The 17,720-nt window shown below is 31.7% G+C and overlaps 2 protein-coding genes across 3 annotated transcripts; one reads left to right on the top strand and one right to left on the bottom strand.

The window, feature by feature from the left end:
• The first annotated feature begins 6,339 nt into the window (after positions 1-6,339).
• Positions 6,340-11,008, top strand: LOC119609096 (SET and MYND domain-containing protein 4-like). The gene is made up of 4 exons (XM_037963781.1): positions 6,340-7,262; positions 9,124-10,150; positions 10,218-10,548; positions 10,606-11,008. Exons 1-4 carry the CDS (start codon positions 6,577-6,579, stop codon positions 10,875-10,877), a joined length of 2,316 nt encoding a protein of 771 aa, XP_037819709.1. The 5' UTR covers positions 6,340-6,576; the 3' UTR covers positions 10,878-11,008.
• Positions 11,009-13,219: 2,211 nt separating this feature from the next.
• Positions 13,220-16,891, bottom strand: LOC119609092 (probable protein phosphatase CG10417). 2 transcript variants are annotated; one of them, XM_037963778.1, is made up of 5 exons: positions 16,072-16,891; positions 15,429-15,972; positions 14,873-15,361; positions 14,346-14,797; positions 13,220-14,287 (listed from the first exon to the last, which is right to left on the bottom strand). In XM_037963778.1, exons 1-5 carry the CDS (start codon positions 16,180-16,182, stop codon positions 13,643-13,645), a joined length of 2,241 nt encoding a protein of 746 aa, XP_037819706.1. In that variant the 5' UTR covers positions 16,183-16,891; the 3' UTR covers positions 13,220-13,642. The 2 variants fall into 2 exon arrangements, with proteins under 2 accessions (XP_037819706.1, XP_037819705.1); XM_037963777.1 differs by having other exon boundaries at positions 14,861-15,361; positions 16,072-16,889.
• Between the last annotated feature and the right edge of the window lie 829 nt (positions 16,892-17,720).

Below are 17,720 nucleotides of genomic sequence, written 5' to 3'. Positions count from 1 at the left end.
AATTCAAATTGTCAAAATACGTTATTTTTTAAAATTATTTATATTCTTAGTTAATTGCCTAATAATTATTTCATCTTTTGTTTCCGGGTTTTCCAGCTAACATAAAGAACATTTAAGTTCAAACGAACGGTTACTTTAACCAATAATAATTTTTCTTTTTCTAATTTTCCTTTTTTTTTTATTTGAAATAGCTTATAAAATTTTGCTTTTTCCAATTGTTTTCAATTGTTTTAACCAAACAATGAAAATCGACACACGCTATTTATTCAGTTTTTCTATAAACTTGAATAATAGAATGGGTTTTCAAGATTTAAGTAAATTTTTTTTTTTTTGTTTCCTATATAAGGATGATATTAAAAACTAATTTCTTTTTTTAATACTAAACTTAATCTATATAAAATTAATGACTAAACAAAAAAAAAAATTAACCTATACAAATAACACAATCAAACTAAATAAGGATCAACTAAAACAACTTTTCTATTGAGTTTCAAAACTTTACTCACTATTTTAAAACGTTAAATTTCTATATTTTTTTTTTTTTTTTAAATCCCTAAAGGAGCTCCCTGAAGGATGAATCTTTTGAGGCTCTAATACACTATTCCTCGCCTTCCTTTTTTTTTTTGAAAATTACTATTATTGTATTTAGTTCGATCCCTTCACAAACAAAGAAAATATCAAACTTAACAATTATATTTCTTAAAAATTAAAAGCCTAAACTTATTCTAAACAAATTAATTATATATAACTTAACCTAACCTAACTCGTATTACCCTAATGCCTTTTTGCTATAAAGTCAATTTTATTTTGTGGAACGTATTCGCAGGTTCTGATTCTGATTAATGGTTCTGATCCAGGGTTTCTTATAGAATTACTTTTCAACTCAAATAATATGACTTGTAGATGATGTGTGTTATTATACCACTACTGGGCTACCAATATAATTTTAAATATATATATATATAAAGAACAGTATTACCTCCAAATTTGAATTTGAATATTCTACTCCCAGAATAGGTGTCGTATGGACTTTTCCGCAAGGTTCATGAGTTATTCTCATACAATTCCCCGTCTGCTTGTCCTATGACACGTTTTGGTTTCTTTGAATATTCACTATTTCTGGTATATTTGGAAGGCACTTGTACCTGTTGTAAATATATTCTTGAACAGTTTATATTCAATATGTTCACCTTATTGTTATATTTAAATGTAATTGGTACACACTTGTTTCACTTGTGAGTTACTTTCTATATCTGATTGAAATTAACTTTAATTTTCCTAAAAAACCACACAAGAAAGTAACGGACAATTTGTACAAACAAATATTATATATAAAAAAAAACAACGTTTTCTTTTCTTTTCCCAGAGCACTTTGTACATTTGTCATATTTGGGTCATTGTACTATTGCCTTTGGCCTTGAAGTTGCCTTTTTTTATTAAGAGAAGACCTTTTATCTAACTCTCTTCCTTCCATCATATTTCCTATCCGGCAACCCTATTTTTTTAAATCATCTTAATATTTGAGTCACCTTATTGATGTTTATTTTATTTTCTTTTTGACATGTCAACAACAAAGAATAAACATTGAACAACTAAGAAAACAAACAAAAGCGAAACAACACAATTCAACATGCAAAGACCAAAATTCCATTTACACAATTCAACAACAAAAGAAAAACCACGCACAGGAACATTCAACTCAACAAAACTCAAAACGACACCACAAAAACCTTCCACACACAAGAATCTACAAAAAAAAACAACAACATGCAACCAGCACACCAGGGACCAAGAAGACCGCCCAGATTCCCAATCTACCTCAACAATTCTTAATTTCATTTTTCTAGGTTCAATATTATAAAAAATTCAAAAAGTACCAGTCGAAGAACGAAAAAGTACTAAAAAGTCCCTTTTTATAAATTATAAATTACTTCGGGCTCTACATATTTATTTTCATGTTTCTAGGTTTAATTTTATGGAAAACTCAAAAAGTACCAGTCGAAGTACGATAAAGTTCCCATTTTATAGATTCTCATTTACTCCAGGCTCTAAGTGCTTAATTTCATGTTTCGTGGTTCAAATTTTGTAGCAAGCTCAAAAAGTACCAGTCAAAGAACGAAAAAGTACCAAAAAGTGCCATTTTATAGATTCTCATTTACTCCAGGCTCTACGTGCATAATTTCATGTTTCTGTGTTCAATTTAATAGAAAACTCAAAAAGTACCTTTTGAAGAACGAAAAAGTACCAAAAAGTCCACTTTTATAGATTCTCAAGTGCTTAATTACATGTTTCTAAGTTCTAAGTCAAAAAAGTACCAGTTGCAACATCGTATTGGGAGCCCGTTGTTTTGTATTCATATGTATAAGTTAATAAACCAAAAACAATGTTTTATAAAAAAGTACCAAAAATAGGTACAATTTTCACCCCTTAAACGTCCGAATATCCAAATTCATATTTTTATTTGTTCGTCAAGTTATGAAGGATTCAAAAATATTTTTTGAATGTTCTCTGGTTTAAAAGATACATGGGGTGCAAAAGAAGTACCAAATTACAGTTTCTACCCGTTTATTCCCCAAAGGAGCCGAATTTGAAAAAAGTACCAGACACCTGTCCGTTTATTTTTTAAATGAATGACGATAAGCTTTAAACTGTTTTTGTATCTTTTATAGTTTAGGAGATATGAGGTTACCGAATTTACCCGTTTTTACCTTTTTTAACCCCCTAATCATTTCCAAAAATCCCGTCTTAGTAGATCTATTTGGTGGGAGACCAACCTCCTGTCCAAATTTCAGCTCTTTAGCTAAAACCGTTTAGGCTGTGCGATGATGAATCAGTCAGTCAGTAACGTTAGAATTTTATATATGTACGTATGTATGTACATATGTATATAGATTTCGTGCATTGAATTATACTGTAAAAAGATTCTAATGTTCGACTTGAATTCAAGTTTCGTTTTCACTGGAGAATTCTATTGAATTAAAGTGTAATGAAAGTGAATTTCAACACTTGAAATTTGAATGTTTGACTGGAATTAAACTTGTTTTAAACTTTAATTCCAGCAAGAATGCTTATTTGGTATAGTGTGACAACTATAAGGGATCTAAAGTCGACTTAAAGCCCACAATGGTTAGTACCAAACAACATCTATATACCTAGCCAGGTTCTATCCTCTAGGTCCGTGAAGACATTCTCTACAAAGCTATAAATTTGTATAAAAGACGTCTTAACAATTGTTTCTTGTAAATATTCGGTCACCATAGTGTTTGGAGACAACAAGAGCTTCACTGAAAGGCACACCTGACAGACATCGCGCTCTATTATGGGTGTATGGTAGTGATTCTGCTAAGATCAATGGTATAATAATAAGTATGTATCTCAAGGATACCCCCTGAATACGGCAATCAGCTTCCTTCCATTGCCTCTAGGTGATAATATACCATGCCACCACTAGCCGACCGACCACCACCCACCTAGGCTACTAGGGAGGTATACAATTGCCACTCTCTTGTGGGCATTCTTCCAGGAGACCATCATGATGCCTCCTCTTTCTTGAAAAGAAAGACGTTCTTTATAGATAAATAAATAATTAATTAACACCATTACATACATTTTTTAATCTTCTAGATCTCACAAATATGCCAAATATAGATTTCGATAAACACTTTTGGGTATTAAACGAAAACAAACCCATATAATTATTAACAATTTAACTAAATTCAACCCAACACTTGCTGTTTCTTTGTACAATGACCCTCGGTATAGTAGTATAGCATACAATCTTATTAATTTTAATTTTTAGTAAAAAATTATTTTTTTATTTAAAGAATATCATTTCTGTCATTTTAGATTTTCGCACACACACAACAACAGATTTTTTTTGGCAAATAAAAAATGCAGAAAAAGTTTGGCGCGAAAAATTCTAGCAGAATTTCTTTTCGCAGTCGGCAGAATTGACATCAACTGCACTTCCCATTTGAAATACACATGTTCGATACCCTAGCCCTTTACGGTATGACATACCAGCAATGTAAAAAGGTGTAGCTGCGTTGACGTCAACGAAGCTGGTTTGAAGTCAAAGCAGCGACTCGAATTAGGCGCGAAAACACGAAAATATCTGAGGCGAAGCATATACATCGAACGTTGAACAAAGTTCTACACCGGCCAAATTTCAATGAGCGGCTTATTATTAAATAAAAGAAAACAAATTAATTTTATATTGTAAAATTCCACAAATTTAGCGAAAGTGTTCTGTAAATTGTACAAAATATGGCGAAATTTTCAAGCCGTATTAAGCTGAAAAATTTTCGGCGGCGGCGGCTTTGACATTTCGTTCGGCGGCTAGGCTTAGTCGGCTTAAGTCGAATCGGCGCAAGTCTCTGTTGTTTGCTCAATAAGATTCTGGACGAAACGTCCTGCGCCGACAAATATTAACGTCGGCAGCGAGTGACACTAAAAATGTCGGCGGCGGCTTTAAATCGACTGTAAGCCGGCTAAGTTTTCAACTACGTTTAGTTTTTAAATTTTCAACGATTTTAAATAAAAACGGAATCCGAGAGATCAGAAAGTGGGATTTTGGAAGCAAAACAGAGCAAGCACAAAAGTTGTGTGAGAAATTATGCAGGGATGGATAAAAAATTCTTAAAAATTAAAAACAAATTCTTTCTCCAAGTTTACGAGGATCGGCCTATATTTGACCCTGTTTCTAAAAAATTTTCAATTAAGAAAATTATCAATAACGTAAAAACAAAGATATTTTATTTATTTAACTAGTAACAAAAAGCCAATTTGGGCAAAATAATATTACATAGTCCTGTCTGTTAAAACCGAATCCGAGTAAATTTCTCTGTAAAACGTATTCGTATAATTTTTCTCGTTTTAAAACCGAGTACACAAATCTAGTGGAAAGTAAATCGAATGTAATTTTATTCTAATAAATTAAATAATTATTTTTCTGTGTGTAATTGTAACTTTATATAAATGCTATGGGCATTTTAAACTCTTTTTCATATAAAATATGTTTATTTTTCTAAATTCTACGTCCAAATAAAAATTCGATTTGAAGAACACCAAATTCGGTTTTAAAAGTTTCAATAAGTGTTTCAATTTGAAAACATTATTAGAGTGTGTGAAAACTCACAACTCTAAAGGCAGACTATTCCTATTTTGGTGGTAATTTCTTTATGATTAAAATAATTAACAAGTAAGAGTTATATTCGGCAAATCATGTGTCGCAAAAAAATTTGATTAGGAAATATTATCATGAATGAAACCAGAAATATTTTACAATGCCACTGGCAACACTGTCCTATATTTTTACTTTGGCTGCGGTTTGTCGGCAGAATTTTGCAAATACTTTTTATTTTGACATTCGTAATGTGCTTTGTTAAGTGCTGCCAAGTTGTGTAATTATCAATGTTAGCAGAGACCAGAGCCGATTGAAATTTACAATGACGGCGACTAACTGTAAAAATTTGTACGGTGGCTTTATATCGTTAAAAATAGGTACCTCAATTGTCAACAAGGTACAATCACTGACAAAATCAGGAAAGAAGGCGGAATTCGTAAATTTGTTTATATATAGAGTTTGACAGCGTCAAAAGATTTTATAAATAGAGTAGTCTAGCACTTCACCTTGTATAAATTCGTTTATCTCTATATAAAAGATTGCACTAATTTGTAAGCGCCATCTAACGGTTTATATATGTATTTAAAATTTTCGTTCTGTTAATAATATTGTTTACATGTTAACTAGCATAAATGCTAATATTACCATTGATGATACGTAAAGTACATTTTAAAAAATTTGTTGGTACAAATTATAGGAATTTTGAACATTAATAAATATTACAGAAATAATGTATCTAAGAAATTTTACTTTAAATACTTATTCATCATAAAAAAGTGAAAATAATATTAGTTGTGTTTTGTTGCTATCAATGAGTGTTAACGCTTAAAGTTAGCAACAAAACGAACATTACCTGACTTGGCATCACTCCACAGAAGAAATCTGCTAAATCTTGAAATTATTTACAATTTCTTGAAAAGGTTTTTTTTATTTGGTAATTTTCTTTGATTTAAATTTTATTTTAAAATATTTTTTTATTGTTTGACATAAACTCATTAATATTTGTATTTTTATTTTTGAATTGGTAGCACTTTTATCAACGTTAAAATTAACTTGTATAATTTTACACGTTAACTCCTAACGTTTATAAATTTTAAATTTATATGAAATTGCCTTTGAACGTTAGCAACAAAACACAACTATAGTATTTAAAAATACTATCCTTCACAGGTTTATAAGAAAACTCCGTTGTCCAATTCTTGATAACAAACTTGTGTACATTTGGCCCATTACTTGGTACTATTTACCAGTAAATGCCAACACATTTAAAAGTTAATCCAATTTAGCAATTTTTCCGGCTGCAAGTTGGTATTTCTTTTTAATTTTCGTGAATTTTTAATTGAAACAAAGTTAAAATTCAACAACTTAACCTTACGCCAGGAACGTAAGCTTATTAAAGCTTGAAAGGTTACAATTCCCGGCAAGTTATTTCGCAAGGATATAAACATAAAATGGATTCTAAATTGTTATCGTTATTTTCGGTACAAGGTAGATGTATTGATTTTAAATCCTATCAAAATGAATTTGAAACTATGCGTCTGCTTTTCGATCTTATGCCGGAGAAACCCAAAGAATTTGTACGTATCTTATCTCTCCAATGGTTGCAGACCATGGAAATAAATGAAAACGAGGAGTTTGCTTTAAAAGACAACGATGAAAAAATACAGGAATCAAAAGATTTACGGCAACAAGGTAATCGTCTCTTCACTGCCAAAGGGGAGCAACGTAATGTTTTGGGTGCTTGTCGTCTGTATAATGATGCCATCTATGCAGCATTGGATACAAAAGGTGATGAATTAGCCTTGGGATTTGCTAATCGTGCTACGGCTTTACAAACTTTCGGGTATTATCAGCAAGCTTACGATGATTGTGTCTGTGCCCTTAAGTTGGGTTATCCGGAGGCGCTGCGTCATAAAATCATAATACGTCAAACTTATTGTAGTTTAAAATTAAAAGATTTGTTAGCAGCTGAGAAGCATTTAAAAGAGTTGAGCACTTTAACCCTGAACGAAGGTTTCAACAAAGAACGCCGAGATCTAGAGAATGCCTTTGATGAACTTAAACAGGAAATGCTGGATAAACAGGATAATGTAAAGGATGAAAAAGAGGTGCAGCTTAATAGAGAAACTCAGGAAGTGTAAGTCAATATACTAAGTGGGAAGATAGGGTTCGAAAAATATGTATATACACAGATAAATAGATAGATACATAGATGTAGATAGATAGATAGATACATAGATGTAGATAGATAGATAGATAGATAGATAGATAGATAGATAGATAGATAGATAGATAGATAGATAGATAGATAGATAGATAGATAGATAGATAGATAGATAGATAGATAGATAGATAGATACATAGATGTAGATAGATAGATAGATAGATAGATAGATAGATAGATAGATAGATAGATAGATAGATAGATAGATAGATAGATAGATAGATAGATACATAGATGTAGATAGATAGATACATAGATGTAGATAGATAGATACATAGATGTAGATAGATAGATACATAGATGTAGATAGATAGATAGATACATAGATGTAGATAGATAGATAGATACATAGATGTAGATAGATAGATACATAGATGTAGATAGATACATAGATGTAGATAGATAGATAGATACATAGATGTAGATAGATAGATAGATACATAGATGTAGATAGATAGATAGATACATAGATGTAGATAGATAGATAGATAGATAGATACATAGATGTAGATAGATAGATACATAGATGTAGATAGATAGATACATAGATGTAGATAGATAGATAGATAGATAGATAGATAGATAGATAGATAGATAGATAGATAGATAGATAGATAGATAGATAGATAGATAGATAGATAGATAGATAGATAGATAGATACATAGATGTAGATAGATAGATAGATAGATAGATAGATAGATAGATAGATAGATAGATAGATAGATAGATAGATAGATAGATAGATAGATAGATAGATAGATAGATACATAGATGTAGATAGATAGATACATAGATGTAGATAGATAGATAGATAGATAGATACATAGATGTAGATAGATAGATAGATAGATAGATAGATAGATAGATAGATAGATAGATAGATAGATAGATAGATAGATAGATAGATAGATAGATAGATAGATAGATAGATAGATAGATAGATAGATAGATAGATAGATAGATAGATAGATAGATAGATAGATAGATAGATAGATAGATAGATAGATAGATAGATAGATAGATAGATAGATAGAATAGATAGATGTAGATAGATAGATAGATAGATAGATAGATAGATAGAAGATAGATAGATAGATAGATAGATAGATAGATAGATAAGATAATAGATAGATAGATAGATAGATAGATAGATAGATCGATAGATAGATAGATAGATAGAAGATAGATAGATAGATAGATAGATAGATAGATATATAATAGATAGAATCGATAGATAGATAGCTAGATAGATAGATAGATAGATAGATAGATGATAGATAGATAGATAGATAGATAGATACGATAGATAGATAGATAGATAGATAGATAGATAGATAGATAGATAGATAGATAGATAGATAGATAGATAGATAGATAGATAGATAGATAGATAGATAGATAGATAGATAGAAGATAGATAGATAGATAGATAGATAGATAGATAGATAGATAGATAGATAGATAGATAGATAGTAGATAGATAGATAGATAGATAGATAGATAGATAGATAGATAGATAGAATAGATAGATAGATAGATAGATAGATAGATAGATAGATAGATAGATAGATAGATAGATAGATAGATAGATAGATAGATAGATAGATAGATAGATAGATAGATAGATAGATAGATAGATAGATAGATAGATAGATGGATAGATAGATAGATAGATAGATAGATAGATAGATAGATAGATAGATAGATAGATAGATAGATAGATAGATATTTACTTCTCCAAGCTACATTCCACCTAATAACATTCCCTTACAGCATCACCACAACAAAAGGTCGTCACATGCAAGCGAAATGTCTCATCGAAAAGAATCAACTAATATTCACCGAAAGAGCCTCTGCGTTCGTGGCCGTTGGAGACACGCGTCGTTTATGTCACCAATGCGGTACGGTTAATTTTATACCAATTCCTTGTTTACACTGCCGTGGTCGAGTAAATTATTGTTCACTCAAGTGCCAAGAGCAGCATAGCGTCATACACAAATACGAATGTCCTGCCTATCGATTTCAACTATTTGCTCATCTTGGTATTGCTCATTTAGCTTTAAGAATCGTGCTCGATAATGGTCTCTTCTCCATATTGGATGAATTAAAATTGCAGGATAAAAGCTCAACTTTAGAAGTATGGTCGGCTCTAACCGAAGGTGGTGATATATGGGCCAATAATAATATACCATATGCGGAGTCATTGCGCATGATAACACATTTGAATAAGGGAACAAATATGGATATAGAATGGTTCGCCTTAGTCTCGCATCATTTAGTGGTCTATCTCAAGCAATATACTAAATACTTTGAAGAGTTGAGTGCCCGAAATAAACTTATTGATTGGGAATTATTAACAGGTTCTTTGATATTACTACATATCGGTCAGTGTATATCGAATGGTCACACTCTGACCACTATTATACCAAGGCCCTTAACTCTATTGACCACTACCGATTATCATTTGTTAAATGAAAATGTCTGGTTACGACCTTGGCATTTGAAATTGGGTTTTATGCATCTCTTTAGCTACTACGATGATGTGGCTTGTTTAAATCTACCCTATTTAAGTTTGTGCAATCATTCGTGTGTACAATCGTTTCAACCGAAAGTTTCCGGTCGTTATATCAGTACATTTGCGTTGCGTGATATACATCAGGGAGAGGAGATAACCAACTGTTATGATGTAGACTATCGTAAAGGTAAACGAGAGGCTAGACGTGAAAGGTTGCTACAAACATATCATTTCGAATGTCAGTGTGAAAATTGTCTACAAACGGATAATGAAGATAAAGAGTTTGTAAGTTGTTTGTGAACAGCAACTAATACTTTTTTTCTCTAATTAAACTGGATTAATTTTATTGTAGAATAAATTCCATCAATACCGCTGCGATAATAGCAAGTGCAGACAAATATTTGTACCCTATATACCAGAAAAACCCACTCTAAATTGGTGGCAAAGTGATACACCTAATGGTAATATCGATACAAATCTCTATTGTACTGTCTGTGGTAGTAAACAAAACCTAAGATGGTATCATGAGATTAAAAATTTGATGTATACAGTAACAGAATCTGCAACACGTCGCCGTCTATATCAGATATTTAAAGAATTGGAACAATATCTTCCCGGTCTCAATGATGCCAGATGTTATGTAGCCACTAAACTGGTGCACGAATGGTTTCAATTACCCTGTGGTAAGTTTTCCCTTTCACTCCTATAACATTTAAACTTTATACCGTTGATCTTTACAGTTAATGTAACCCTTAATGATCAGGACTATTGTGATTTAATTGAAATGCTAAAATATGTTCTAAATGTTACTAGAACTGAAAGTTCTATCAATTCTATAGAATATATTGTTAATATGACTCATATGTGGGATTTAATTGCTAAACATAAGTATAAATGTTCTAAAACTGCCATGAATGAAATGCTATGGGCTGTCAATATAATTGCTGATGATTTAAAAGTGATATTTCTAAATTATTATAATGATTACATTAAAGAATATTTAGATATGTAAATTGATTGTTTGTTTTTTTCTTTTAGTTGTTGTTGTTGTGTTAAATATCGAAAAAATCTTGTGAATTTTAATACTAAGATAAAAAAATAAATAATAAATTTATTTAACGTTCAAGAGTATAGATAAATAGAGTGTATTTTGTTTAAATAGAAATTGTTTAAATTTAGTTAGGAAGAACTACAGACTAGACTTTAGATTAGACTATAGACGAGATTATAGACTAAACTGTAGACTAGAATATAGACGAGACTATAGACTAGTCTACAGACTAAATAAAGAACTATAAACAAGACTAAACTACACTAGGCTATAGAAAAGACTATTGAATAGAGTAAAGAACAGACTATAGACGAGATCATAGACTAGAATATAGACTAAACTATAGACTAGACTGTAGACTATACTATATACTAGACTAGAATATAGACGAGACTATAGGCAAGGCTATAGACTTGACTAGACTACATACAAGACTATACGCTAGAAATTAGTCTACGCTATTGACTAGACTATAGCCTATACTACTGACTATAGGTTAGACTAGACTATAGATTAGACAAGAATATAGACGAGACTATAGACTAGAGTATAAACTAGACTATAGACTTGACTACAAACTGTACTGTAGGCTAGAGAAAAGGCTGCGACTTGACTATGGGCAAGACTATAAAATATACTGTACACTAGACTATATACTGGATTATAAACTAGACTACAGGCTATACTATAGACTAGACTACAGATTACACTGTAGACTAGACAATAAACTAGATTATTGACTGAACTATAGACTATAGACGGCTATAAACTAGACTATAGACTAGACTATAGGCTAGACTATAGACTACATTATAGACTAAATCAAGGACTATACTATAGGCTGAACTATAGACTAGGGTTCTATAAATCGACTTTCGAATAATCGAACAATCGACTTTTTGTCGAAAAAAGTCGAAAAGTCGAAGTCGACTATTTTGTTCCAAAAAAGTCGATAACTCGACTATCGTCTGTGAAAAAAGTCGAAAAGTCGACTTTGTGAATAAAAGTCGAAAAGTCTGAAAGTCGAAAAAAGTCGAATAAAGTCGAAAAAAGTCGAGAAGTCGTAAAAAGTCGAAAAGTCGAAAAAAGTCGAAAAGTCGAAAAATCGAAAATTGTAGAAACAAGTCAAAAATAGTCAAAAATTTTAAAAAAGTGGGAAAAAAAGTCAAAAACTCTAAAATAGTCGGAAAAACTCGAAAAAATCAAAAAATAGTCGGAAAAAAGTAGAAAGAAGTTGAAAATAGTCAAAAAGTCGAAAAAATCGAAAAGTCGAAAAAAATCGAAAAAAGTCGGAAAAAGTCGAAAAGTCAACTATTTATAAAATACTTATAGTAGAAAAGTCTAAAAGTCGACTTTTATTTAAATGAAAAAAGTCGAAAAGTCGAAAAATCGACTTTTCATTAAATGCAAAAAGTCGACTTTTAACTAAATGAAAAAAGTCGAAAAGTCGACTTTTCGTTTCAACTATAGAACCCTACTATAGACTAGATTACATTCTAGACTAGACTATAAACTAGACCATTGACTAAAATAGCCTAGACTATAGATTAAGCTAGATTAACAACTAAACTATTGACTAGACTGTAGACCATAAACCAGACATTAGACTAGATTCTCTGCTGAAAATAACTTAAAAATAATTTATTCATGAAATGAAAAATGAATATAATTCATAAATTTAAAGATTTTTTTTATTATTTTTATTATTATTATTGTTATTATAATTAATATTTTTCAATATTTTTTTTTTATATATATAATAGAACTTAGGCTTTCATTTAAATTTATTTTATTTTATTTATTATACTGTTTTTGTTGTATGTTTTGCAATTGAGTGTTAAATGATTGCATGTTAAATGTGTAGATAGAGATGACTACGTACATATTTATTTATTTATTTATTTATTGTTTCATTTTATTGTAATTTTATATATTTAAAAAAAAACTGAACTAAACACAGAAATTTCTCCTTGAATTGAAACGCAAAAATTTGTGAAAAAAGAAAATAATTAAAAAAAAACTTAAAATTAAAAATAAAAATGTTTGATTTTGTTAAATGTTTTAAATTGAGTTAAAGTTTACACTTGTTTTTTTTTTTGTTTTTGTTTTCTAACTTTACACATAAAAAGTTTATTAATTATAGCGATATATGCATGAATTTAATGCTCTAAGAGCATTTTATTTTCATTTACTTTAAATAAAAAGAAAATAATAAAATTATTAATTATGTATTTTTGTTTATGCGGTTTAAAACTACAATTAAAATTGTTTATAGTTTTGTTAAAAGTGAACAAGTTTTTTTATGGTTCTAGGGATAATACAAAAAAGATCTATCTGAACAGACCGACAATATGATGTTGACAGACAAATATTCTGAGACCCTATTTCCTTCTCTTTATCTTGAAAGGCTTGCTTTTGTAAAGAGGGTATATTGTTGTTGTATAAAAGGAGTCGTAAAGTATTGTGTAAAAATTAATTTAGCTTTTTTCATTTTGAAAATTTATCTTCCTTTAAACTTAAATTCTACGTAAGGGGGTGGGGGAGGAAAAATTCACACCAACTTAGTATAATTACTATTATATAAAAGGGGACATATTATATGTATGTATTTAGTTGTATGCATTGTAGTTTATATATGTTAAAAATGTAAGTGCTTGAGTGTGAGTGACAGAACGACCCAACTCCTCAAACATACTCACAATCATAGCAAAGAAATAATCTACAATTTACGTTGAGGATGCCACTGCACTGTCGCATTCTTTTTGCACCTCTTTTGTAGCTGTTGTGCTACTTTCATCTGTGCTATTAGCAGGCATACTCGACGACGACGACGAGTTGGAGGAGGATGTTTTAGTTTTAGGGGAGGAGGAAGAGGAGGAGGTCTTATTTTCCTCATCATCAGCATCAGTCTTAAAACGCTTCTTTTTATTTTCAGCTTCATTGGAATCATTATCATCTGAGGTGGGTGAAGCAGCACGTTTTTGTACCTTTTGACCAGATTTTTCTTCGGCTTCGGCCTCCTGTTTGGCCAACAAAACATCTTCTGTCTCATTGGGATTGAGTTTTGTCGGCAGCTCTAGTATGGATGGTTTGAAACGCACAATAACAGCGGTCATATTATCGCAACCGGTACCATCACCCAATGTATTGGGAGCCAAACAGGCCTCAAACAATTCTTCGCATATTTCCGACATTTTCTTATTCTCATCATTGATACGTAAACGTACAAAGTCAACTACCTCTTCGCTGGTCATGAAATTCCAAATGCCATCGCAAGCCAAAACCATGAATTCATCATCTGGTGAAATAATTAACTTCTTAATGTCTGGCAGAGCAGAAATCATTTGTTCTTCGGCGGGTAAATCATGATTCTAGAGAAAGTTATCAAAAAATAAGTGATGCTTTTCAGTTACTTAAATAACAACTTACCATTTTGTAGGCATGGTCTCCTAAGGCTCGCGATAAATTCAAACCACCATTAACACGACCATCTAAAGTTACCCGTCCGCCTGCCTTAATGATACGTGCCGATTCTTCATCATCTTCTGGCTTATGATCCAAACTCATTTCAATAGCTTTGCCCTTGCGGCAAACCACACAGCGTGAATCTCCGGCATTGGCTACATACAAATCGCGACCATTAAGTAGTCCCACAACAGCTGTACAGCCGCTATCCTTGCCCGGCTCTTCAATCATATTGGCACAGAATTGTTCATTTGCCAAATAGGATTCCTCATCCTCTTCGTCCTCGACTTCTTCATCATCCTCTTCAACTTCAATGTCATCGTAGTCGGCATCTTCATCTGTGGTGTCGTCTTCTTCCAATTCCTCCTCATCCTCTGAGGAATATTCTAAGGCCTGGCGAGCATTACTTTCGTTGGCTAAAAGTTTATATAAGAAAAGATTAATGCAACGTCCTAACAGTTAATGATTGAATAGCTTACCATCAAACTCACCATCTTCCTCATCTTCATCAATTTTAGCCTTTTTCTTATCTTTGCTGGTGGATGTTATGGTTGAGGAATTTGCTTCCTGTTTCGTTGGTGATTTTGTAGATGACTCTACACTACCATTTTGTTTGTGTTCCTTTTTATTGGCATCACTTGAACCCGACACAACAACTTCAACCTCTTTGGTCGATGATGATGACGATTGCACATCCTTCTTTTTAACTTCCGATGAAGATACACTGCCATTTTGTTCATTTTCCTTGGCGGCTGATGAATCGGGCACAGCGGCAGCATCTGTTTTTGTTTGACCGTTTGTGGCATTTTCTGTTACTTCTGCGGTAGTGGAGGCTTCAGCCTCAGCTGCATTTTTAGCCGAATTATTATTGCTGTTGGATTTGCTGGCACTAGAACTACTGCTACTAACAGTAGAATCCTCTTCAGTTTCCATTTTATTAGCCGTTGAAGTAGATTTCGAAGAACTAGGACCACCTTCATCTGTTTTTTGATTAAATAAAACATAAATAACAATTTACAATAATAATTTCCTTTCACTAGATATTACCTTGTAAAGCTGCCAAGGCAGCTTTGGAAGTTGAAGAGCCCTCCGGCTTTGAGTCGGGATCCAATTCGGCCCGATTAGCGGCATCTGCTATAACAGCAGCGGCACGTCGTCCTCTTAAAAATGGCGATTGTGGTTTAGAACTATTGCTATCTTTAAGTTTCTTTAATGTAGGCATCGAAGGGTGACCCTTGTACTTTTCCATAACTTCATCTAGCGGTAAATTTCCTTCTTCATGTAATTCAGCCAAATCTTCATCTTCATCATCTTCCATGGCATCGCTATCATCAGCATCAGCAAAATTCTTTTCGCCCGCCAAAACTTTAAGTATTTCAATAACCTCTGGTTCTAAAAGTGTCTTATCGAAACCCAGGAAAGCTTCAATAAGAGCCTGTTCAAAATTGCCCTCTGTATAGGCAGCTAAAGCTTTTAGAAATTGCGGCAATTTATCGGCGCAATATGTTGACACTTCAGCACCGCCATGACCATCGTATACAGCAAAGAATGCTGTATTCTTATCAAAATTTAATAATGAATTATGGGCATCCTAAAAAGCAACAAAAAAATATTATTTATTAAATGAAATTCCGCAAAATCTCTTCTCATTCTTGTACAAATAGATTTTCCATTCAAATTTACTACTTACCTCTTGACTATTACGCCAGCCCTGCATTGAGGATGCTCCCACACACAGATAATCGTTGGATTCATCTGTGGACACCTTGTCTGTTTTGGGTTGTGATAAGTAGGCCCCCATAATGTGCTAAGATTGTTTATGGATTAATTTAAACCAAAACAACCCTAAATTTATGTATTAAATGCTGATTATTAAAGGGGTGTGAGTTTTGCCTTTCTTTTTTTCTTCTTATGAAGCCGGTTAAAAATCGATGTGAGCCTTTTTTGTTATATACAAGTGGCGTGCTGCGGCAACGCTTTTCTTCTACTACAAAAAATACAATATTTTTCGGAAAAGCGCGTTTTATAGTTATAAATATTGTGTGTTTGTGTATAACAGTATCAATTGTTATCAATTTCGTGTACCAAATACTGTCAAAAAATATTTAAAAGAAATTCCTCTTTCCATTCACGTGGTTATAAAGATTAACTTTAGTTTTTTTCTTTAAAGAATTGAAGAGTTGAATTTTCCGTTCGTTCTTTTTTTGCAATTATTGCTTTGTCTTGCTTTTTGCACAGTGTGTGTATCCCCACGCCTTCTTTTATACAAAAAAAAGAATAATTTTGATAAAAATTTTCCTTCTTGTACTTTTTTCAATATTCTTGTGCTATAGTTCAGTTTTATGTATATATTTGATTATTTTCTGTTTTACAAAAACAATTTCTATGGAAAATTGTATTTTAATAAAACAAACCGCTTTTTAGTCAATGAATTTTTACAAATTTTCCCACGTTTATTGGCAGACGAGATAAAAAACACAGCGGTGAAAAGTGTACGAATGAAAAATTTGCAAAAAATGTAGAAAAGCAAAATGTCGAAAACACAACACACAAACACATAAAATGCAACTCTGTATGGTGGTGGTTATTTTTTTATCACGGTATTGCCAGACTTTTGGTTGGACTTAATGGTGAGTAAAATACTCAATGTTAGCAAATGTGTTGCGTTCAATCCAATAATTTTCTTCAATCTCTATTAAAATTTACTATACAATTTTGTAGTCCGATCAAGTTTTGCGGCGTTCAACGTGTTCGTGCACGTACATTCCTTACGGGAGATTTTTGCTCTCGGTCCCCTCCCGACCTTAACTTATTGAAACACTTCATATACAAAAAGTTTACCTGCAAGACAAAAATTGTAAGTTGACACGGTTATTAAACGTTTTCTAAATATCTGTCTGACAATATTGTGAGATCTTACAAACGTCTATACTTATATTAAAGGTTATCAATCAATTCCGTACGTTTAAGTAATTTTCAGAAGGGGACTTTGGTTAGAGGCTAGAGTGAAATGAGGCCCAATTATTGCTAAAATCGTTATAGACTAGACTATAGACCAGTGTTCTGTAACTTTCGAATCGACAAAAAAATTTGAAAAATGTATTACCGTCTTGTTTAAAAATACACGTAATTCAAATATATTATGGTAGGGTAATGTATTCAGTTTAGAGCGGGTTTTTGAGATGGTAATCAAATGCCAATTAATAATCAGATTAGTTTATCTAATAATAAATTTAATCTTATGTTAATCCCCTTTGATGTTTTTGAGTACAATATTAAACTTCGCAGTGTTGCCATACAAAACAACAGAAAACGTCACTGTTTGTTATCAAAACAATG

The sequence above is a fragment of the Lucilia sericata genome, unplaced genomic scaffold (genome assembly GCF_015586225.1).
Source record: "Lucilia sericata isolate MDLA Ls3-8-SP2 unplaced genomic scaffold, ASM1558622v1 Contig000928F_arrow, whole genome shotgun sequence".
NCBI classification, from domain to species: domain Eukaryota; kingdom Metazoa; phylum Arthropoda; class Insecta; order Diptera; family Calliphoridae; genus Lucilia; species Lucilia sericata.
The sequence above is the reverse complement of the archived record's forward strand: the minus strand, read 5'-3'. Positions and strand labels throughout refer to the sequence as shown.

Excerpts from the sequence above, each read along its gene's own strand:
- LOC119609096 (XM_037963781.1), top strand. The coding sequence starts at position 6,577 with ATGGATTCTAAATTGTTATCGTTATTTTCGGTACAAGGTAGATGTATT. Across the intron at positions 7,263-9,123 it reads AATAGAGAAACTCAGGAAGT|CATCACCACAACAAAAGGTC; the intron begins GTAAGTCAATAT and ends ATTCCCTTACAG. Across the intron at positions 10,151-10,217 it reads ATAATGAAGATAAAGAGTTT|AATAAATTCCATCAATACCG; the intron begins GTAAGTTGTTTG and ends ATTTTATTGTAG.
- LOC119609092 (XM_037963777.1), bottom strand. The coding sequence starts at position 16,182 with ATGGGGGCCTACTTATCACAACCCAAAACAGACAAGGTGTCCACAGAT. Across the intron at positions 14,798-14,860 it reads GGAAGATGGTGAGTTTGATG|CCAACGAAAGTAATGCTCGC; the intron begins GTAAGCTATTCA and ends ATAAACTTTTAG. Across the intron at positions 14,288-14,345 it reads GAGACCATGCCTACAAAATG|AATCATGATTTACCCGCCGA; the intron begins GTAAGTTGTTAT and ends AACTTTCTCTAG.